Below are 19,697 nucleotides of genomic sequence, written 5' to 3' on the forward strand. Positions count from 1 at the left end.
CAAAGGATTCATGCTTTTGAACAGGTCAACATCTAGATGTTACCACCAAATTAGAAAAGACTTAAGAGCCATTCGGTGGTGGTGCACACCTTTAATCTCAGCACTGAAGGCAAAAATGGTGGTGCACACCTTTAATCTCAGCACTGAAGGCAAAGGCAGGCAGATCTCTGTGAGTTTGTACCCAGCTTAGTCTACAGAGTGAGTTCCAGGACAGCCAAGGCTACACAGAAACCCTGTCTCAAAAAGCCAATTTTTAAAAAAAGACGTAAGACAGGCTGTGGGTTTTCCCTTCTCTGTACCACGTAATTTATAACTACACAGATTATCTTTATTCTTCAGAAATTGAAGATTTGAGAGCCTCCTTCCTTTAAGGATCCTCAGCCTGGTCTCAAGAGTTCAGCCAGTAGTCTAATTCTTTCAGCCTGACAGGGGCAGTTCTAGCTGAAGAGGAGAGAGGTCAGAGTGTTCAGATTTTAGATCCTGAAAACCGCAAACTTAGTTTTCCCACCTTAGACAGACCACGAGTTAAGGTTCTGCTGAGAGTGCAGTCACTAATGCTCACAGCAGTGTAAACAAAGGAAATGCTCCATTAACACACCTTCCCTCCACGCTGGACAAGAAGGCCGTGTTCAGGCCGCAGTTTGTAGTCACTGAATGTTCTCTTCATCTTGAAAGCCTGTACTTGTCAGCTACAGAGGATCCCTTCCATTGTTACCTCTAGGAGCAAAGCGTGGCGGATATTGGCCTACTGCTTGTTTTTATAAATAAAGTATTGTTCAAACAGCCACACATACTCATTTACCTAATGTCTAGGATTGCTTTCATCTCATGGACGGCAAAAGACAAGAAATTGTGACAGACTAAATGGCCACAAAGCCTAAAGTATTTACTGTTTGGCTCTTTATAGAAAAGATAAAGACTGGTAGCCTTTATTGAGAGAATGAGAAGCCGGGGAAGATGTTGAATTTGAGGAAGGAATAGCTTCCAGCAGTTGTGACAGTTAACACTAACATTTTACAGAAAATTGTCCTATCAAGTTTATGGTCAGTCACTATCCATTCATACACCAATTGGTCATTTTCCCATTCAGCTCTGAGTACCACAAATCAGCTGTTGCTAAGCTCAGGTCTTGATGGTCTTGACACCCAGAGCTGTCCCCACTCCCGTTCAGCTTTGGCACTGCTGTTTATCTAGGCCCTCACGCACTGTACGTTGAGTTTTTAGAAGCATAATGACAGCCTGGGATAACCTTTTGACATTGACAGTGGTGCCACAGAATAAATGTCATTGCTACATTTTTATCCTCCTTTGTTTGCTGTACTGCTAAAGTGACAAGCCAGCTGGAAAGCTTCCGAGCAGATCCTGTTACCACGTTCTGAGCTTAAGCTCAAAGAAACAGATGAAGAAATCTCAGTTACTACAACCAAAGAGTCAACATTTATTTTATCATAAAAGTCCAGCAAATAAAACTATGTACAAGATCCATGCAAAGAACACAATTACACACAAGACACACTTAAAACCTGATCAAAACACAATCTCCACAATAGCAGGGATGAAACCAGTAAGACCAAGTATCTTTAGTGAGAAACATAATCATGTTTGTATTTTGGATGCTGTTTGAATCCAATTCTCTCCCCAACAATGAGGCACTGGATCACCCACTCTTGTGACACCACAGGCAGCTGCAAGGCTTCAGCACACTTGAGCACCGAGGCTGGGCACGAGGGGTCTGTCACCACCACATCAAATACCCCCAAAGCAATGTCTGCAAGAAGTAGGGGAGTGAGCGGGAGAGAACTCAGTTTAGCTCTTAAAAACAGCTGTGCCTTCTGCCCGTACCCCTGCTCTGCCGACCAAAGCCCTCTGTCAAAGCCCTCTTACAGATACTGCATGTTCACAACCCAAAGGAAAAGTTGTCAAGAACTACTGAATGGAAATGCCACTGGAGACCACAGAAGCAGGGACAGCTTTGCCCTTCCATTATAGCAACCCATCTTTTCTGAAGGTGGGACACCTCTTAAAAATAAGGCCTGAGTTTGAACACACAGGCTAACGGCTCGGAGTCTAAGGACCCCCCTGGATGACAGTGAACACACACTCTCCAGTACCTTTGTTATGGGCACTTGAATGGTGCTGCTTCACGGAGGCTGCCCCTCCAGTCATGAGGATCTCTGACCAGAGCTCCAGGAAGTTCTGCTGTTGATCTGACACCAGGAGGACCTTCAGATTCTGGAAAGGGTTTTCACGGGGTTGCCTATGGAGGAGTTGGAGACACAGTGTTTGGGAACTGGAAAGAATTAGTGTGACCTGTCATATCTAACAATTAGCTCATCTGCAGAGGAACTCCTATACATCTGAATGCTTTCCTAACTAGGCCATGTATGGGAACAAGCCCCGTCTCTCTTCTGATGGGGTATGCACTCTGGGATCCCAGACTGCCAATAAACCAATCAAGTTATGCTCCCGAGTCCCTTCCCCTCTTAGTAAGTTTAATGATTGAAACTTAATCCTCATTTCAGTGCGTCCCCTAATAGGGGATACTGACTCTAATCTTCCCACATCTTCAGAAGGTTCCCAACCAATGTAGAACAAAGCTTTAGCGAAAAAGTACTTGACTATGGAAATCGTTTCAAATTCTTAGTCTACAGACATTCCAGTTTCTAGTGAAACTTTGTCTTCCCAACTAGACTTTCCTCCCAAAAGCCAGGCTTCCTATCTTCTCAGCTCTAGATGGGATCCCCAACACTCACCAATCCAGAATTCTTTGCTCCTCAAGGCTGTACCCAGCAGGCAGCAGGTAATTACGGTAGTTTTGAAGCTGGTTGGCATGGCAACTGTCATGGACCCAAACGTGTGACACACAAGGAATTCCACTGGCAAGGCACAGGAAGTACTTCCGGGTTCGACAGTGCTGATCCGCAATTAGGAGACACTGGTAGGCGGTGTTACACTGGAAGGAAGAGAGACCAGCTGATAGGCCTGGTGGTGTCTAGGGAACCCTTTCCTGATTAGCTGCACCTGCTGAGTCCTCGCGAGCAGGTGTGAAGACTTCCAATTTGTTCCAAAAATACCTTCTAATCTGGTTTTGTACCTAAGGCTGTATTGCTCACTGAGAAGCCCAAAATGCTTTGAGACATTTTCCCTATCTCACCTACAGCTTTTGGAAGGCCTAAATCTTAAGGGTCAACCACACCAGGTACCCAACCTTCCAGGCTAGGGAATCGGCCACACCAATAGGCTTTCTATTAAATAAAAGTTCAATCTGTTGCTCTCTCAAAGAGCCACACCGTCTAACCCCAGGTTCTAGTTTCTCTTTCTTGTGGACGACAAAAACGATGCGCTGAGGTGGCACAGTACCCTGGGATTCAGCCCACCTCCCAAACCCCTCTTGGGTCTTTTCTCAATACACAAAGTGGGTAGCCATAAAAGAAATTCCTCACCTGGGCCTCATTGAAGTCTTCAAGGATATATCCAGCTCCTGCTCGAAGCTGGCATTCTGTATACTGCTTGTTGAAAGGAGGAATTTCTAGAAACTCTGTAGAAATATATATAAAAGGAATAACCAAGATTATTATCTTTAATAATAATATAATTTGAATAATGGTTTCCTAAGTGCTACTTTAATGCCTGTTTGTAACTGCTTCCTTTTCTCTTCTGCTTCCTTTTCTCTTCTGCAGCTATCTGTTAGGCGTAGACAGGCACACAGATTTATGAATTTATTTGAGGACCCGAACAGCCTACATCTCCCGTTATTCACAGTCAGCTTTCTGAGCTATCTGGAACTGCCTTGTGCAGTCTGGTCTTGAGGGCTAGGTTGTGAGAGCGCCACTGGGAAGCACAAAGAAGGCTGCGAACCGTCGTGAACACGATGGCAGACAGCTGCAGGGTGTCCTCGAGGGACACGGTCGCTGCTTGCATACTTTTCCTCCACGGTACCTATCTGAATGCTGTTTAACATGGACCACATCTCAGAGCACAGCTGCCCATCACCAGAGCATCTCTACTCGGAGTCTTCGTATGAAGCTTCCAGACCATTTCAGTCTTAAATGTAGCAGCTCCCTGATCGCTCTTCCCATGTCCTGTACATATGTTCCCGCGGCTGTAGCCGGCGAGTAGTTAGGACTAACTAGAGTTATCACACATCTTCAGCTTTTTATCACAATCATATTCCCTCATTTTGATTCCTTCTTGCAAGACTCTTAACTTAGAAAACAACATTCCATCTAGTCCTTAGCTTGAACAGCCATCTGGAGACTACTGTCACTCACTCATTTGATCTACACATTGTCTTCTATACCACAAATTTGTCAGACCTCTGAAATACATTTTACCCCACCTGACACAGAGTCATAGATGCCACAAAAATGTGGCATAGGAACTTATTTAAGGTTAATGGGAGGTCCAAGAATTGGAAGAGCCTAGAGAACTGGGGACACCACCATCCCTTTCTTCTACTCAAAATAAAACTCATCCTCTATGCGAGTTTTCTTAGGTAGATGATAGAGCATGACTGGGAAAAGTGGCAAAGCATCAGAACCTGGGTGGTCTGTACAGTTGTAGGAATGTACAGCCAGCACTGTGTTCTGATCCCAAGTCTGCCGTTACTGTTGAAAAAAAAAAGGCAATTTAACCTTGATAGGTTTTTATCATTCATTTTATGTGTGAAGAATGAAACTCTCCTAGGCCAGCAAGCAAAGGCACCACCAAACCTGGAGACTTGATTTTGATCCCCTGGGACCCCTTAAGGTAGGAGGAAAGAGAACTGACTCCTCCGAGTTATCCAGTGATTTCCATACATGCACACATACATACACACCCATGTATAACTCTATATAGATATGTACGTGTGTAGTTGTATCTATGTAGTACGTAAGTTAACAAAATCTATCTCCAGCTGCTTACTAAGACTATCTTGAGAACCACTCACTGAGAATTTTGTGAAAATCTACAGACCAGAAGTAGGATACAAGTTAATTTTACTTACTGGACCAGAATCATGGTTAACCACTGCCCTGCCTTAACAAAAAAACACTGCCTTCCTCACAAGGGAACTAGAAAGACAGTGCGTGGATCAAAGCCCCTGGGAACTTACCCTCCTCCTCTTCACTGCTCCCTGTAGGCCCATCTAGCAGTTTAGAGCGGCTGGCCAGCTTGTCACTGGTGGTGGCCATGGTGAGGAGAAAGGCATAGCCCAGAAACAAGGTCTTGTTGAGGGGCAAAGGCCCTCTTGGCTCTTCCAGGACAGAAGGTTCACCTGTATTGTCTGCACTCTCACAGGGACTGACAAATTCTCCTGCCCCCACCGTACCTAGGAAGGATAAAGCAGTTACTAAAATGATACACACAGACCACTGCCTGGACAAAGGCCCGGCACCAAGGATGACTTGATAGGCCATGTCCTGATGAGCTTCTCTAAGTTATGACCCAAAGACCATTAATACAGCCAGTCATTCTAAATGGCCTACAACCTAGGAGCAAATTTACAATGAAGACACACTGACATTTACATCTAACATGACCATTTCAGTGGGCAGTCTGCTGTTTTCACATATGGAAATCAACTGGTACTATTTCTGTAACATCAAATACTTCTAAGGCCACCTGAAGTCAGAGGTGGTTCCAGAACAGCAAAGTACAGTAATGCAGAAGAAGTCTTCACCCCACTTCACCGCCCAGTCTCTGGACTTCCCCAGATTAGGTGACATTTGAAGTAACCTTTAAAGGACAAACAGAACCAAACAAAACTTTTCATTGCTGTCAAGAACTGTCCCACTGTATCTTCAACTGTCACCTGAACAGTGCCGTGAGTACTGAGTGACAACGTGTCTTTACATGGAGGTGAGTCCACAGCAAAATACCCTTCCCCAACACCTGGGAAGGGAAGTGCGCCACCGGTCCAGAACACCCATGCTAAGACGTGCCCCAGTAAGTCCTCCAGAAGGAAATGGATACCTACTGAAGAAGCCGAATCGGGTTCATTAGGAGGCTAAGATGACAGCAGGTCATGCATGCCTCCCTGAAATAAAACCAACATCAAGAACAGTCTCAGAGGCAGGGGTGCTATGTGTATGACGACACTGGACTCGGGGTCAAGCCTGCCCAAGTCTGAGACCTGGCTTTTTCTGTCACATTGAAAAAATTACCTAACTTTTCTTAGATTCCTCAAAAATATGGAAAATTAATTCTAGCACATATACTTTAAGGGATTATATATGAGGGAATATGAATAAAACACTTGGGCCCCATGCCTCACCCAGTAAATATTTAATAAAGGTTAGGTGTTACTGGTTTTAAATACCCTGAAGTACAGAGCAGTGGTATTGGGTAGGTAAGCAGATAACACAGCTCATGGTGCCAGGGCAAGGGAACATGGAATGCCATCAATGTGCTAGCCTAAGAGAGCCCTACCCAACAGTGACAGGACTTTACCTCTATCTACAGAGGCCACCATAGCCAGGTCTAGGTCACAGCAGACGATAAACAATTGGCTGAATTTTCTTCACACTGAATAGGGGTGACTGAAGGGGGTGGGCAGGGGAGAGTGGAGATTCAGGCTGCAGCACCACCTTTCAATAGGTAATTGAGAAAGCCTGGGCACAAGAGAGTGGAAACAGTCCCAAGATGCAGATGGCACAGGCAGAGGACAAGATCTAGGGACAAGAGGAATTTCACCCATTTTGAGTCTGCTTAAACTGCCATACTTGGCCTCCTGTCTAAACTGCTGGGCTCTGAACAGAGGACAGGACCTAGCTTCTACCAGAATCACCTGTAGGCTTGTGGATGCCAGTCTGACCACCACAGAAAGAACATCCATGTACAGGAATCCCATCTTACCAGGCTTCACGGTGGCAGACTTGCGGCCTCGCTTAGCAGGGGACCGTTCCTCTTCAGAAGTGATGAGTTTCCTTTTGCCTGATGGAACTCCCGTGGAAGCACGGGGACTCTCCGTGGTTTTCCGGGTGGGTGTTGTGCTGCTGCTGCTGGAGGCAGTGGGGGTGGCTGGGGAGCTGATGTTACTGCGCCGCTTCCGCTTTCCTTCCACCAGATTATCTGACAATAAGCCAAAGGTTGGTAAGAGCCCATGGTCTCGACCCAATTCTGACAGAGCACTGTGCTTTTTGCCACCTCCCACAATCAGGAAGCCTCTTTTTAAAGCCATATATTTTATGTTCCCGTCACTGCCATGAGTGAGGTAGGCTTGCTCCCCTGTAGAACTAGGAAGGCCAGAAAAACCCCGGAGACTTCTCATCTGGTACTTGTAAGGAAACGCATATAGCAGTAGTTCTAAAAATGACAACCATCATCATCCAATAAACCACAAGACAAGTCAGGCAACCATTTCCTTACTGCTCTAGAAACTAGCCTCCCTTTTCTAAGCAAAGTACGGGCCCACAGGCAGCTGTCCAGGAAGGACTTACCTAAGCTGATATCTGCTGCCTTTGTGAGGGGTGTGACAGCTTCATATGGGCCAAGCCCATATTGCTCTCTTAGTCTGTTTCCTTGCTCCAAGGATAAGATGACTGCCATTCGCTTGTACCACTTCCTCTGGCCTTCTTTTTCAATGCTGTAGTACAGCTCCCCAGACTCCTTCCTGTGTCCTTTCACCACTCCTGGGGATGACATCATAAGAGATACCATAGTTGCAGGCTGCTTAGCACCCTCTCAAGAGGGTTCTACAAAAGCAGGCCCGAGGCAGAGAGCGTACACAGCAATAACAGTGGACTGAACCAGGCCTTTTCGGAGTCCTAGCTGTCCATTCCAAATGGTTTACAACACCTGGGACATATGTAGCTACTACACTGAGATCAGACAAGGTTTCTGGAGAGAATGCTGGACTTAGGGATTGTTAGTAGCTCAAATGGAACCCCTGAAGTGAATGGTATGGTTTCTTAACAATCTTGGAGCAACTTCCCAAGTCTTCCCATTGTGGTTTCTTTGAAGAATGAGCTGTAATCCTAAATAAATTACAGGGTGAAAATGACCGTTCTGAGAGAACATTTGTACATGATTGTCTATTGTGCAACAGCCAGGATGGAGAGAGTAAAGAAAGGAGAAAAGAAACCCTGCTCCTTCTGTCTGTCCTCCCTGCTCCTGCGCCGATGCACAACTGTGGAAGGTCTTTAGGTAGGAGCTCGGTATGGGACACACAAGGAAACAAGTTAGAACTCAACTGACCTGCGTGCGCTTAGGCCTAGTTCTGTTAGGTGACGATTAGGAAAGATCTATTTCCAATCCTATGGAAAACAACAACCACAACAACCACTCCTTCCTCCCTATCAACCAATAAACAACATATATCTCACACACCACATAAAAATGGCGCATCACTACTGACACTTTTCATTCCTGTGAATAGAAAGGTGCACTTCATTCTCCATTAGCTTGTCTTAAAGGGCTAAGGAACCTAGCTTCCTAACAAGGAAAAACAGGAGGAGGAAGCAGGTTCTAGTTCTACTGTGCCACAGAATCACTTCCTTTACTCATCTCCTAAGTTAAATCTATCTCTCACCAAACTAAATCAGATAGCCCATCTCAGACTGACAAAAGCCAAAAGCCCAAAAGACTCAGCACTAAGAAGAGCTACTACAACTGGAAGCAGTGTGGTGTGACTCTGTAGACAGCCTCAGCAAGCAGACTGCTGCGTCCCTATCCTTGAATCTACACTGACTCCTGGTATCAACTACCTTGAAAGGGCCAGATGTGAACCTCTAAGCTGGCTTTATGCTCCAAGAAAACCAGATGCAATCATACATACAAACCATGAGCTACCAGTCCATGTACTAACTGTGCCACACGGTCGATGGTGTCATCTGGTGTTCTGGGAAAGTGGCTCCACAAACACCGAAACAAGGGGCAAACAGCACTTGGAGAATCCCTGAACAAGACAGCCTAGAAGATCCCAACAGAAAAGCATGGTTTTTCATTCTATCCCAACTCATGTTCAACACAATATTCAGAAAGGATGTTTCTAATAAGTTAACACAATAGATATCCTTACAATTAGCTAAGAAGGGACTATATTCTCAGAGTTAGTGTATGAAATAGTCGAGTAAAACTCCCTCACCATTACCAACACTGGCGACTTCAAAAAGAAAGGCAGTGACACAGAGCATCTTGAAAAACAAAAAAGGGCATCATCCTTCAACCCAGTCAGTAACAGACATGCAGCGTGCTGAGCTAACAATTCTTCCTGTCAAACGATCTCCGTGTCAATACAGGCAGTGAGTCTAAAAGTCGGAAGTGAAAGAAGACAGAATTCAGAGAGGGGGAAACACTAATGTTGAAGTGGAGAGACCTGGGAAACACCACCTTATCTAGTGACAAGGATTCACATCACCAGCGACGTAATGTGATGTCACATACCTCCCTCAGCCCCAAAGATGATAGGAAGGGCATTTCACCTCTATGACATTCTTTACAGGGAAGTAAAAACAAAACCATAACTCTAGTCTAATAAGAAAACATCAGACCTGATGTGAGAGACATTCTATAAAATATCTATTATTCTCAAAACTGTCAAGGTCATGGAAAAACAAAAGACAGAAATGCCACAAACCAGAGGAGACCAAATGAAACATGATGACTAAATGTAATGTGGTATCCTCGACTGGATCCTGAAACAGAAAAAGGACATTATAGAAAAGATGGCAAAATCCAAAGAAAGTTTGGAGTTAACGGTAAGGAATCAAGACTGGCTTCTCGTTTCTGACAAATATATCAGACTAATTTTGAATATTACAGATAGGGAACACTGGGTGAGGAGGACACAGGAATCCTCCATCCTAACACCACTCTGTACTTGGCAAATTTTTCTTTTAATTCTATAATTATTCAAAAATAGGTTTACTGAAAACCAAGCTACAAACAAAGAAGTCAATGGCAAAGATAACCAATGTAATAGGAGTGGAATCTCAGACTGGAGAGATCCAGAAAAACAGTAAAGCTGGGGAGCAGTGTCTTGGTAAGTGCGGACAGGATGGACCGATGGGCACAGTACATCGGCAGGGACTCTGCCTGTTTGATTACCTGCACTGAAATATTCATCTTCTGAGAGGGCTGTCACTTCAGTGTCCAAGGGTATGGGGTCACACAGGAGAATGTCTTTGCCCAACACATCACATTCATACCCATCATCAAAGAGCAGCTTATACTTCCCAGCTCCAACATCTCGTGTGATTTTCCCAGAGTAAAAGTAGCCATTGGATGACCACTTGGCCACAACACGGAGCCCCACAAAGCTGTTTCCTGGAGATGAGGCATCCAAGCCATCAGAAGAACCAGTAGCAGCCTGAAAAGGAATCTCTGGAGAATCACTCCGCCGCAAAGCATTAGAACCAGCATCCATTCGTTTGGTAGAGTCTGGCACACGGGGCACAATTCGAGTGAAGGACTTGTCATCTGGTGACATACTAGGTGAAATGTCTTCTATGCCCAACGGACCAGACACAACTGCTTCTCTACAGACAGATAAGAGAAGGAAGTGAGGTAAGAAAGGACCTATCTACCAAACCCACTCTTACCTATAGGTCTCTTAACCCATTCTTTATTCATCCCATCACAGACATGAGCCCAATCACAGTGACCTCACTCAGTCAGTTTGGGCCCTTCTTCTCCCTCTGGTACCCCACGTACTCTCTAGTCTCCTCTTCTCTCTACTCCCCCTTATTTTCAACACTACCCAGGTACCTGGTTCCAGTGGTCCGAGAAGGTGGGCGGCCCCTTCGACCACGCCCACGAGGCGTGACTGGAGCCTTCCCTCCCTGTCTGATGCCAAGGCCTGCATCACCATCTTCCTCACACACTGGTGCCCCTGTCTGACTGATCCCTTTTCTAGGACTAGAGAATGAACACAGGTTAGTTTGACAGCAGCTGCTAGTGAATGCATCCTTTAACACCCCACAGGACCTGCCAACTAGATGCCAGGCAACGTGTGCTACTCCTCCAGGGCAAAAGGGAGCTGGCTCACACCCATCAGCACCGGTCAACAAATCTCAGCCAGGGAGCAAGGGGAAATGGGACAAAGGGGCCTCTTCCTGCATCCAAGTCTACTCCCTCCTGACTCCATAGCTTCCTGCTCGCTGCTATTCAAGATGCCACGCCCATCTGCCCTGCCTTCTCTACTTCACGCTCTGGATACCCAGAGAGCAGACCCAAAGCCAAGGAGATAACAGCATCCTGGGGCCCCTTCCAAACCCCCAAATGCCCAACTAAAATATGGATACACTGCAGAATATAGGAACAGCAGGAACATGTATCCAGCATTCCCAGCGTCCCCTACGGGGCTTCTTTGCCCACCAGGTTCCTCCCCTAGAAGCCCCAAACAGGGAGGAAGAGGATTTATCCTGGCTTGAGGTGGGCCATTCCCCATTACTTCTTCTCCTGTGATATTAAAATGTTAGTAACCCTGCCCCTGCAGGGTCTCTCTGGAGACCATGTATGCACCTCAGTTTTCCTGGCCCTCCTCGGGAACTGGGTAAGGCAAAATCTGCAGCTTCTGTTCCGCTGGTTTTCCCTTTGAGTGGCCCGGCTCCTCGCCCTGAGCTGCCACTGCTGTGCATGGCTGAGAGACTTGTCCCACTTGATGTGTGGTGTGAGCTGGATGCTTTGGAGGAGAAGGAGCTGATGTCCCCCAGGTCTCCAGAGGAGCCTCCAGTCTGGGAAGGAGAAACCTCTGTTTCACATTCCTGACACTCTACGATTGGTTCCTCCGTCTCCTGCAGGGAAGAAACAGACAGGAAAGCTAGAAGAAACCGTCCTAACAGAAAGCTAAGTGGGAAATCCTAGAGACCGCAGGACACTTCACCTCAGCCAGGTGGGAATCAGGAGGGAACTTTCTGAAGCAGTGGAAATATTCTATTTTGGGCCATGGTTACATAAAAATTTTCAAAGCATAGACAGGTATGATGGCATACACCTTTAATCCTAGTACTTGGAAGCAGAGGCAGGTGGACTCTGAGTTTGAGACCAGCTGGTCTATGTATCAAATTTCGGGCCAGACAGAGATACACAGTGAGATCCTGTCTCAAAATTAAGTAAGTAAGCAAGTAAATAAGTAAGTTAATTAATTAATTAAAAAAAGCTTGTCCAAAGCTAGTGAACCTAACATTTAACGTGTTACATGTAGCAAAAAATTAGGAGAGAGACCTTTATATGGTGTATGAAGGGAAGTTGTCTTTTTATTGAGCAAGCACACAAGTTTTGAATGCTAGCAAGGAGTTTAACCTAGAAGACGGAAGCCATTTCCCTGTCAGAGAGAGCTGAGGAGGATGGTGAAAAGGAGTGGTCAGAAGTCATTCTAGAGACATCATCAACACTACTTTATAATGCCCTTAATAAGTGACCGAGGAGCCAGGCAGTGGTGCTGGGATTAGAGGTGGTGCCTTTAATCCCAGCACTTGGAAGGCAGAAGCAGGCGGATCTCTGTGAGTTCAAGGCTAACCTGGCCTACAAAGTGAGTTCCAGGACATCCAGGGCTACATAGAGAAACCCTGTCTTGAAAAACCAAAAAAACAGTGACCAAGAAAACAGAAAATTCTTTGCAAAACTGGTATTGGTGTTTGGAAAAATGAAAACGAAAAACATTATTGGAGTTGAGGATGTAGCTCAGTGGTAAAGCCCTGAGGTTACAAACGGAAGGGACTCCAGCCAGCCCAAGCATGGCAAACATGGCTCTGGCAGGCCTTGCCCACCCCCCCCCCCCCAATTCCCTCTGCCTTGCTGAAAACAGATTACATTCCTAAAGCTAGCCACTTTTTGGCCACTTTTTTCTCCTGAGACTGACTACCAGCTCCAGTTATCAAAGTATTGAAGTCCAGCAATCAAAAGCCTCCTTTGGCTGCCCTAATTAACATGCCCAATCAAAATTAAACACCTCCTTCTAAGACAGGGTTTCTCCTTTTCCCTTTATAAACCACCATTTGCCTATGCGCTATGTCTTTCTCCTCTATCCAGAGGCAGTCCGTTGTCCTCCAGGACAAATTCTTCTTCCCCCTCCCTTGCCCCCTTCCCCTTTCTCTTTGTCCTCTACCTCCTGTCTTTGTCTCTTATTCCCTGTCCTTCATCCCTCTGGAGCAAATAAATCTTTCTGCTGAGAACTTGGTCTTGGGGGTCCTGAGCTGATACTAGTCCCTTCACAGTTCTGAGCTCCTCCCAGCATGGGTAGAGGGGGCACACATGCCGAATGTGGTGGTGCACACCTTTGATCCCAGCACTGGGAAGCAGAGGCAAGTGGATCTCTGAGTTCAAGGCCATCCTGATCTACATGCCAAGTTCTAAGACAGCCAAGTCTACACATAATGAGACCCTGCCTCAAAAAATGTAATAGTAACAAAGAATTTCATAAGTACAAACCACAAGAATGCAAACTGGCTTCACCTTATATGCACACTCGGGTGCTAGAGTTCAGTTGTGTGGCTGCTACTGAGACTGAACTCCAGGCCTGGTAGGGAAAGGATCCAGGACTAAGACAGTATCCTCGACAGGCACTACATAGGGAATGGGCATACATGACACCGTTGTCTTCCTCATCTAGAGTGTCTGCAGAGCACCGTGCTAACTGACATGGTGTAGAGAAGGAAGACTCCTCTCACGAGTCCAGTCTCCACAAAGCAACCACCACCACACACATTTACGTAATACTATAAGGTAAGCAAATAGCAGGCTTTTAATTCTCCCTTCTGGAAGATTTCTCCTTTAAGGATCCATGATTGGGGGAGGGCAATGATAGATAGCAAGATGGCTCATCAGATGCCTGATGACTCATGTCTGATAACCTATAACCACAGGACGCAAGGAGAAAGCTGATAAAGCTGTCCTCTGACCTCCACACATGGGCCACTGTACTTAGCACACAAACACACACACTAAATAAATGTTGGGGTGCAGCACAGTTGATAGAGTGCTCCCCTCACACATACGTGGCCCTGGGTTTGTCATTAACAAAAACTAAGATGGAGACAAAAGACACGAAGTTTAAGACCTGCTACACAGGAAGTTAAGAGGCTTGCGCTACACAAGCAAAACCTTCTCTAAAGAAACAAACCAGCTGGGCGGAGGTGGCACCCGCCGTTAATCCCAGCACTTAGGCAGAGGCAGGCGGATCTCCTCTGGAGTCCGAGGCCAGCCTGGGCTACAGAGCGAGTTCCAGGATAGCCAGCCTGGGATATACATACAGAGGAACCCTGTCTCAAAATACCAAGAAAGGAAGGAAGAAAGGGAGAAGGGAGGCAGGCAGGCGGACAGGAACTGTCTTAGGAGGTGGTGGCGCACGCCTTTAATCCCAGCACTTGAAGCCAGCCTGGTCTACATGAGTTCCAGGACAGCCAGGGTTATGTAGAAAAGACTGTCTCAAAAGCAAAAGTAAAAATAAAGATAAGAAAGAACTGAAGGAGAACAATGTCTGTGCCTAGTGGGGGGAGTCGAGAAAGGGAAGAGGGGAAGGAAGGGAAGAGGGAGGGAGAAGGGAGAGGAGGGGAAGGAAGGGAAGTGGGGAGGGAGGGAGGAAGAGGGGGAGGAAGTGGGTGGCCCCAGGTGTTACCTCAGTTACTTTCCTTTCCACTTCCGTCCCGTCCACGTAGTAAACGTCTGTGATGACTCGGGTAACGAGTGTCCGGACTTCACGGATCGTTCTCATGTGACGATGCAGGACATGGCCGTGTGGAGGCTGGGGCATTTCAAATTCTTCCTCTCCCTACAGCAAAAGGCACAGATCACATAAGAACAGAACCCACAGCGGAACGCAGCCACAGCTCTCCCGGTTACCTGTCAGAGGAACTGTTCAGGACTCATGAGCCGGGCGTGATAAATAGTTCACTTATTTACAGGTAAGACTGAGGAGCCTGGAGAAGTCTGTCTGCCCGACTTGACCTGTAATCAGGACGCTCAATCATAGTATCTAACACATTAGTTTTAAATTGTAATCATTCGAATTTTTTCTTTTGTTTGTTTCTTTGTATAGCTCAGACAGATCTTCAACTCACTATGTACTCCAAGCTGCTCTCTCCAACTCGTGATCCTCCTGCCTCAGCCTCTGATAAGTGTGTACCACCACACCCAGCTAATCCTTCTAGTTCTCATGATAACACTGTGCCACCTAAAAAGCAGGTGCTTTGATCCTTAGAGAAGACCCGAATCCACACCTATTAACCAATCAGTGAAAACCAGTTCATTAACAACAACAACAAAAAGGCATTGCTTTCTCCAGAGGTTAAATAGGAAAATCTTTTTTTTAAATTTAACTTTATAATTTAATTTTACATATCAGCCATGGATTCCCTTGTCCTCTCCCCTCCCACGCCCCCCCCTTCCCCACAGCCCATCCCCCATTCCCATCTCCTCCAGGGCAAAGACTCCCCTGGGGATTGAGTTCAACCTGGTAGATTCAGTTCAGACAGGTCCAATCCCCTCCTCCCAGGCTGAGCAAAGTGTCCCTGCATAGGCCCCAGGTTCCAAACAGCCAGTTCATGCACTGAGGACAGGTCCCAGTCCCACTGCCTAGTTGCCTCCCAAACAGATCAAGCCAATCAACTGTCTCACTTATCCAGAGGGCCTGATCCAGTTGGGGGCTCCTCAGCTATTGGTTCATAGTTCATGTGTTTCCATTCGTTTGGCTATTTGTTCCTGTGCTTTTTCCAACCTTGGTCTCAACAATTCTCGCTCATATAAACCCTCCTTTTTCTCGCCAATTGGACTCCTGGAGCTCCACCTGGGGCCTGGCCATGGATCTCTGCATCTGATTCCCTCAGTCATTGGATGAGATTTCTAGCATGACAATTAGGGTGTTTGGACATCCTATCACCAGAGTAGGTCAGTTCGGCTTTCTCTCACCCACTGCCAGTAGTCTATTGTGGAGGTATCTTTGTGGATTTCTGTGGACCTCTCTAGCACTTTGCTTCTTCCTTAAATAGGAAAATCTTAATCTGTTCCAAGAATAGATTTGGGGATTTTGTTACTTTGTTTAGACACAGGGTTTCCCTATGTAGACAGGCTGGCCTCAAATCAGAGATCCACTTGCCTCTGCCTACTCACCAATGTACTGCTCAGTGTTATGTCAGTTTAATACGAGCTAGAGTCATCTGGCAGGAAGGAGCCTCAATGGAGGAAATGCCTCCATAAATTAGATCTGGCTGTAGGGCATTTTCTTACTTAGTGATTGATGGGGGAGGGCCCAGCCCATTGTGGGTGGTGCCATCCCTGGGCTGCTGGTCCTAGTTCTATAAGAAAGCAGGCTGAGCAAGCCATGAGGAGCAAGCCAGTAAGCAACACTCCTCCATGGCCTCTGCATGGGGTCCTGCCTCCAGGGTCCTGCCCAGTTTGAGCTCCTGTCTTGGCTGCCCTAAATGGACCATGACTCAGGTATGTAGGTCAAATAAACCCTTTGTCCCCAAGTTGCTTTTGGTCATGGTGTTTAGTCACAGCAACAGGAATCCCATTTAAGTCACAATGAATAGATTTTTAACTGAAGGGTTAAATTAGAAAGCTGGGCATGGTGGTGTACATGGGAGGCAGGAGATCAGAAGTTCAAGGCCATTCTCGACTACATAGCAAGTTTGAGGCCAGCCCCTGGGCTACCTGAAACACTGTTGAAAAAGAAAGGTACAATAGTATCCAGAATAGCAAATTAAGATTTGATCTCTAGAACTGGAGAGGTAGCTCAGTGGTTAAGACCCTTGTGCTCTTGCAGAGGGCCCTGGAGTTCCAGTCCCAGCACCCACACAGCAGATTCCAACTGTCTATAACCCCAGTGCCAGGGGATCTAGCAACCTCTTCTGGCCTCCATGGGCACCAGGAAGGTACTCCACTCTGTATACTTACATATACACAGACAAAACATTCAGACACATAAAAATAAATAAAATGCTTTTAAAAGAAACTTTATATGTAGTTTACCATAAAAATAGTTTGAACAAAACCTTGTATTTTGTAATAACTGTTCATAATATTATTTCAAGAAAAATAAGCTTCTTTTTCAAAAAACACTAAGCAAGTATTTGGTGAGCAGCTTCTGGGTACCATGTATTATATTATACAAATACCTACTGGAAAGATCAGAACAGACGTAGTTCATTCAGGATGACAGATTCAAATGCATTATTACAGATTAATATAAATCTAAGAATTCTTAGACACAGTGATTCAAACAACCAGATAACATACGAGAATCAGGTTGTTTCATGATCATAATTTCTTCTGTTGTGTACATGTCTGTCTGTGTATGTGTGTGCGCACACATGTATCTATGGGTGTTCATGAAACCATGAGGTCAATGTGTCTACAATTACTCTCTCCCTTGAACCCAGAATTTGCCAACTCGACTAGAAGACTGCCCATCAAGCCCCAGGAATCATCTCGTCTTTGCCTCCCCAGTGCTAGGATCACAGGGTGCACACGGCTCCATCGGGCTTCTTTACATGGGTTCTGGGGGATGGAACCCCAGCCCTCCTCACATTTCAACAGTGAGCACTTTAACAATCGAGCTATCTCCCCAACCCTCAAGTTAATCATTTCTATTTCCAGATGAACTCCAAAATCATGCTTTAGTAGGATGTGGATGACTTTTATAAAATAGACTGTTAGCACAGGAGATCTTAAAGCCCTGCTTGTTACTACATCGAATCGTTAACTTCTCAGAGCCTCCTGTGTTTACTACCTAGGGCCTGCTGGAGCTGAAACCTGCCAGCATTCCTGTCTGTTTTCTCCTGACACCTCCACCCTCCGCCCCTGGCTCTGCAATGCTAAGTTAGAAATGCACTGTCTCACACCTCACTTTCCACATGGTAAGACGATTGTACATTCACCATCAATATCAAGTCTTTCAAAACTATATTTACCACCACAATAAAGATAATTCTTTGTTCTTCTTGGTAATGTGTAGTAGTTTACCTAAAGTTTTCAGTAATATAACTGAATAATCATAAGTCCAACTTTACCTACGGAGTAAAATTTCTGCTAAAATGGAGCTGTAAATAAAACCAATTCTTTGCACTATTTCTCCATATGCAAGTGTATTTAATGAGGCTGGAGCACAGCTGCTGCATGTCAGCAGTCGGGCACACATGCACCAGAACCATGACAGCCTCGAGGAGACTGCAGTCTGACTGGTCCCCACCAGCTGCTCCATCCTGCATGCTAGGATCTAAAGGGTTCCCACTAGACACATCACCACCGCGAGGGACAGACTTAACCCGTTCTAATACAATCAAACAAGAGTCAGGAGGAGGGCACATAACCCATGCGAACTCCTCAAAAAGGTCTCTAAAGTTGAATGACTTGAAGAATATGTCATTAACAATGGGTGGAGAAAAAAGTCATTTTCCTGTCCCAGAAAACCTAGCTCCATATACAGTTCCCATACACAGATTTAGGGAGCATCAGAGTGGTAGCCTGTGCTTTCTCCTGGCACTGGCCCAAGTCCTAACTACTTCAGAGAGATTTTTTTTTTAAAAAAAGTTCTGACACTCAGAAAATCTCCATCTCACCTTTAACAGTCATTCACAGTTCCAAGTTCTCCACACCAGTTCCAACTTCTCCACGCTCCACTTTCCAAAACTTTCCCCTAATTAAGACTCTTAGAGCCGGGCGGTGGTGGCGCACGCCTTTAATCCCAGCACTCAGGAGGCAGAGGCAGGTGGATCTCTGTGAGTTCGAGGCCAGCCTGGGCTACCAAGTGAGTTCCAGGAAAGGCGCAAAGCTACACAGAGAAACCCTGTCTCGAAAAACCAAAAAAAAAAAAAAAAAAAAGACTCTTTACCCAGCACTCAGGAGGCAGAGGCAGGCGGATCTCTGTGAGTTCGAGGCCAGCCTGGTCTTCAAAGCGAGTTCCAGGAAAGGCACAAAGCTACACAGAGAAACCCTGTCTCGAAAAACCAAAAAGACTCTTTACCCATCCACCAACTGCATTTTCCTAGCACCTTTTAAAAAAAGATTTATTTTACTTATGTGCATATGTCTATGTTGAGCATACGCCATGTGCGTGAGGGTGCCCCTCAGAGGCTACCTGAAGTTACAGTGGTGAGCAGCCAGCATGAGTGCTGAGAACCGAACTCGGGTCCTCTGGATGAGCAACAAGCGGCTCTTAACTGAGCCATCTCTCCAGCCCTAACACCGTTCTTATCAAGAGAATCTACCTCTTAAAACACATTCTTTCATTCTGTGTGACACTGTAGTAGTATCTATCAAAAGTAGTTGCTAAAATAACACCCATAACAATCAAAAGGTAGGAGCTAGAGAGATGGCTCAGTGGTTAAGAGCACATTTAACTACTCTTGTGGAGAACCAGAGTTCAGTTCCCAACACCCACACTGGGGGACTCAAAAATAGCCTAAGTCTAGTCCTCATGGATACAACACCCTCTTCTGGACTCCTCTCTCACTTGCACTAATGTGCACATTCTCTCTCTCTCTCTCTCTCTCTCTCTCTCTCTCTCTCTCTCTCTCACACACACACACACACACACACACACACACAGAAATTTTAAAATAAAATAAATCTTAAATTGGGAGGGGTTGGTGCTGGAGAGATATCTTATTAATTAGTTCTCTTACAGAGAACCTAGGTTTGACTCCCAGCACCCACACAGCAGCTCACAACTGTCTGTAACTCCTGTTCCAGAGGATCTGACACCCCCTTCTGGTCCTTATGGGAACTGCACTCACATGGCATACAACACAGCAACACAAACATACACAAAGTAAAAC

General features: G+C 45.8%; 1 protein-coding gene across 7 annotated transcripts in view; it reads right to left on the bottom strand.

Annotated features, from left to right (window-relative positions):
* Window positions 1-764: 764 nt before the first annotated feature.
* The window catches only part of Tp53bp1 (tumor protein p53 binding protein 1), a 93,556-nt gene continuing 74,623 nt past the window's right edge, over window positions 765-19,697 (bottom strand). For 6 of the 7 annotated variants that reach the window (XM_028878699.2, XM_028878701.2, XM_028878700.2 and 3 more), the window contains 11 exons: window positions 14,540-14,692; window positions 11,446-11,717; window positions 10,690-10,839; window positions 10,030-10,460; window positions 7,422-7,613; window positions 6,838-7,053; window positions 5,096-5,311; window positions 3,444-3,538; window positions 2,754-2,953; window positions 2,112-2,257; window positions 765-1,768 (listed from right to left, as the gene is read on the bottom strand). In XM_028878699.2, coding sequence (XP_028734532.1) covers window positions 1,581-1,768; window positions 2,112-2,257; window positions 2,754-2,953; window positions 3,444-3,538; window positions 5,096-5,311; window positions 6,838-7,053; window positions 7,422-7,613; window positions 10,030-10,460; window positions 10,690-10,839; window positions 11,446-11,717; window positions 14,540-14,692 — 2,259 coding nt within the window. In that variant the 3' untranslated portion in view covers window positions 765-1,580. The remainder of the gene's footprint in view (window positions 1,769-2,111; window positions 2,258-2,753; window positions 2,954-3,443; window positions 3,539-5,095; window positions 5,312-6,837; window positions 7,054-7,421; window positions 7,614-10,029; window positions 10,461-10,689; window positions 10,840-11,445; window positions 11,718-14,539; window positions 14,693-19,697) is intronic. The other variant, XM_028878702.2, reaches the window with a different exon arrangement.

Source organism: Peromyscus leucopus, chromosome 4 (assembly GCF_004664715.2).
Source record: "Peromyscus leucopus breed LL Stock chromosome 4, UCI_PerLeu_2.1, whole genome shotgun sequence".
NCBI lineage: Eukaryota > Metazoa > Chordata > Mammalia > Rodentia > Cricetidae > Peromyscus > Peromyscus leucopus.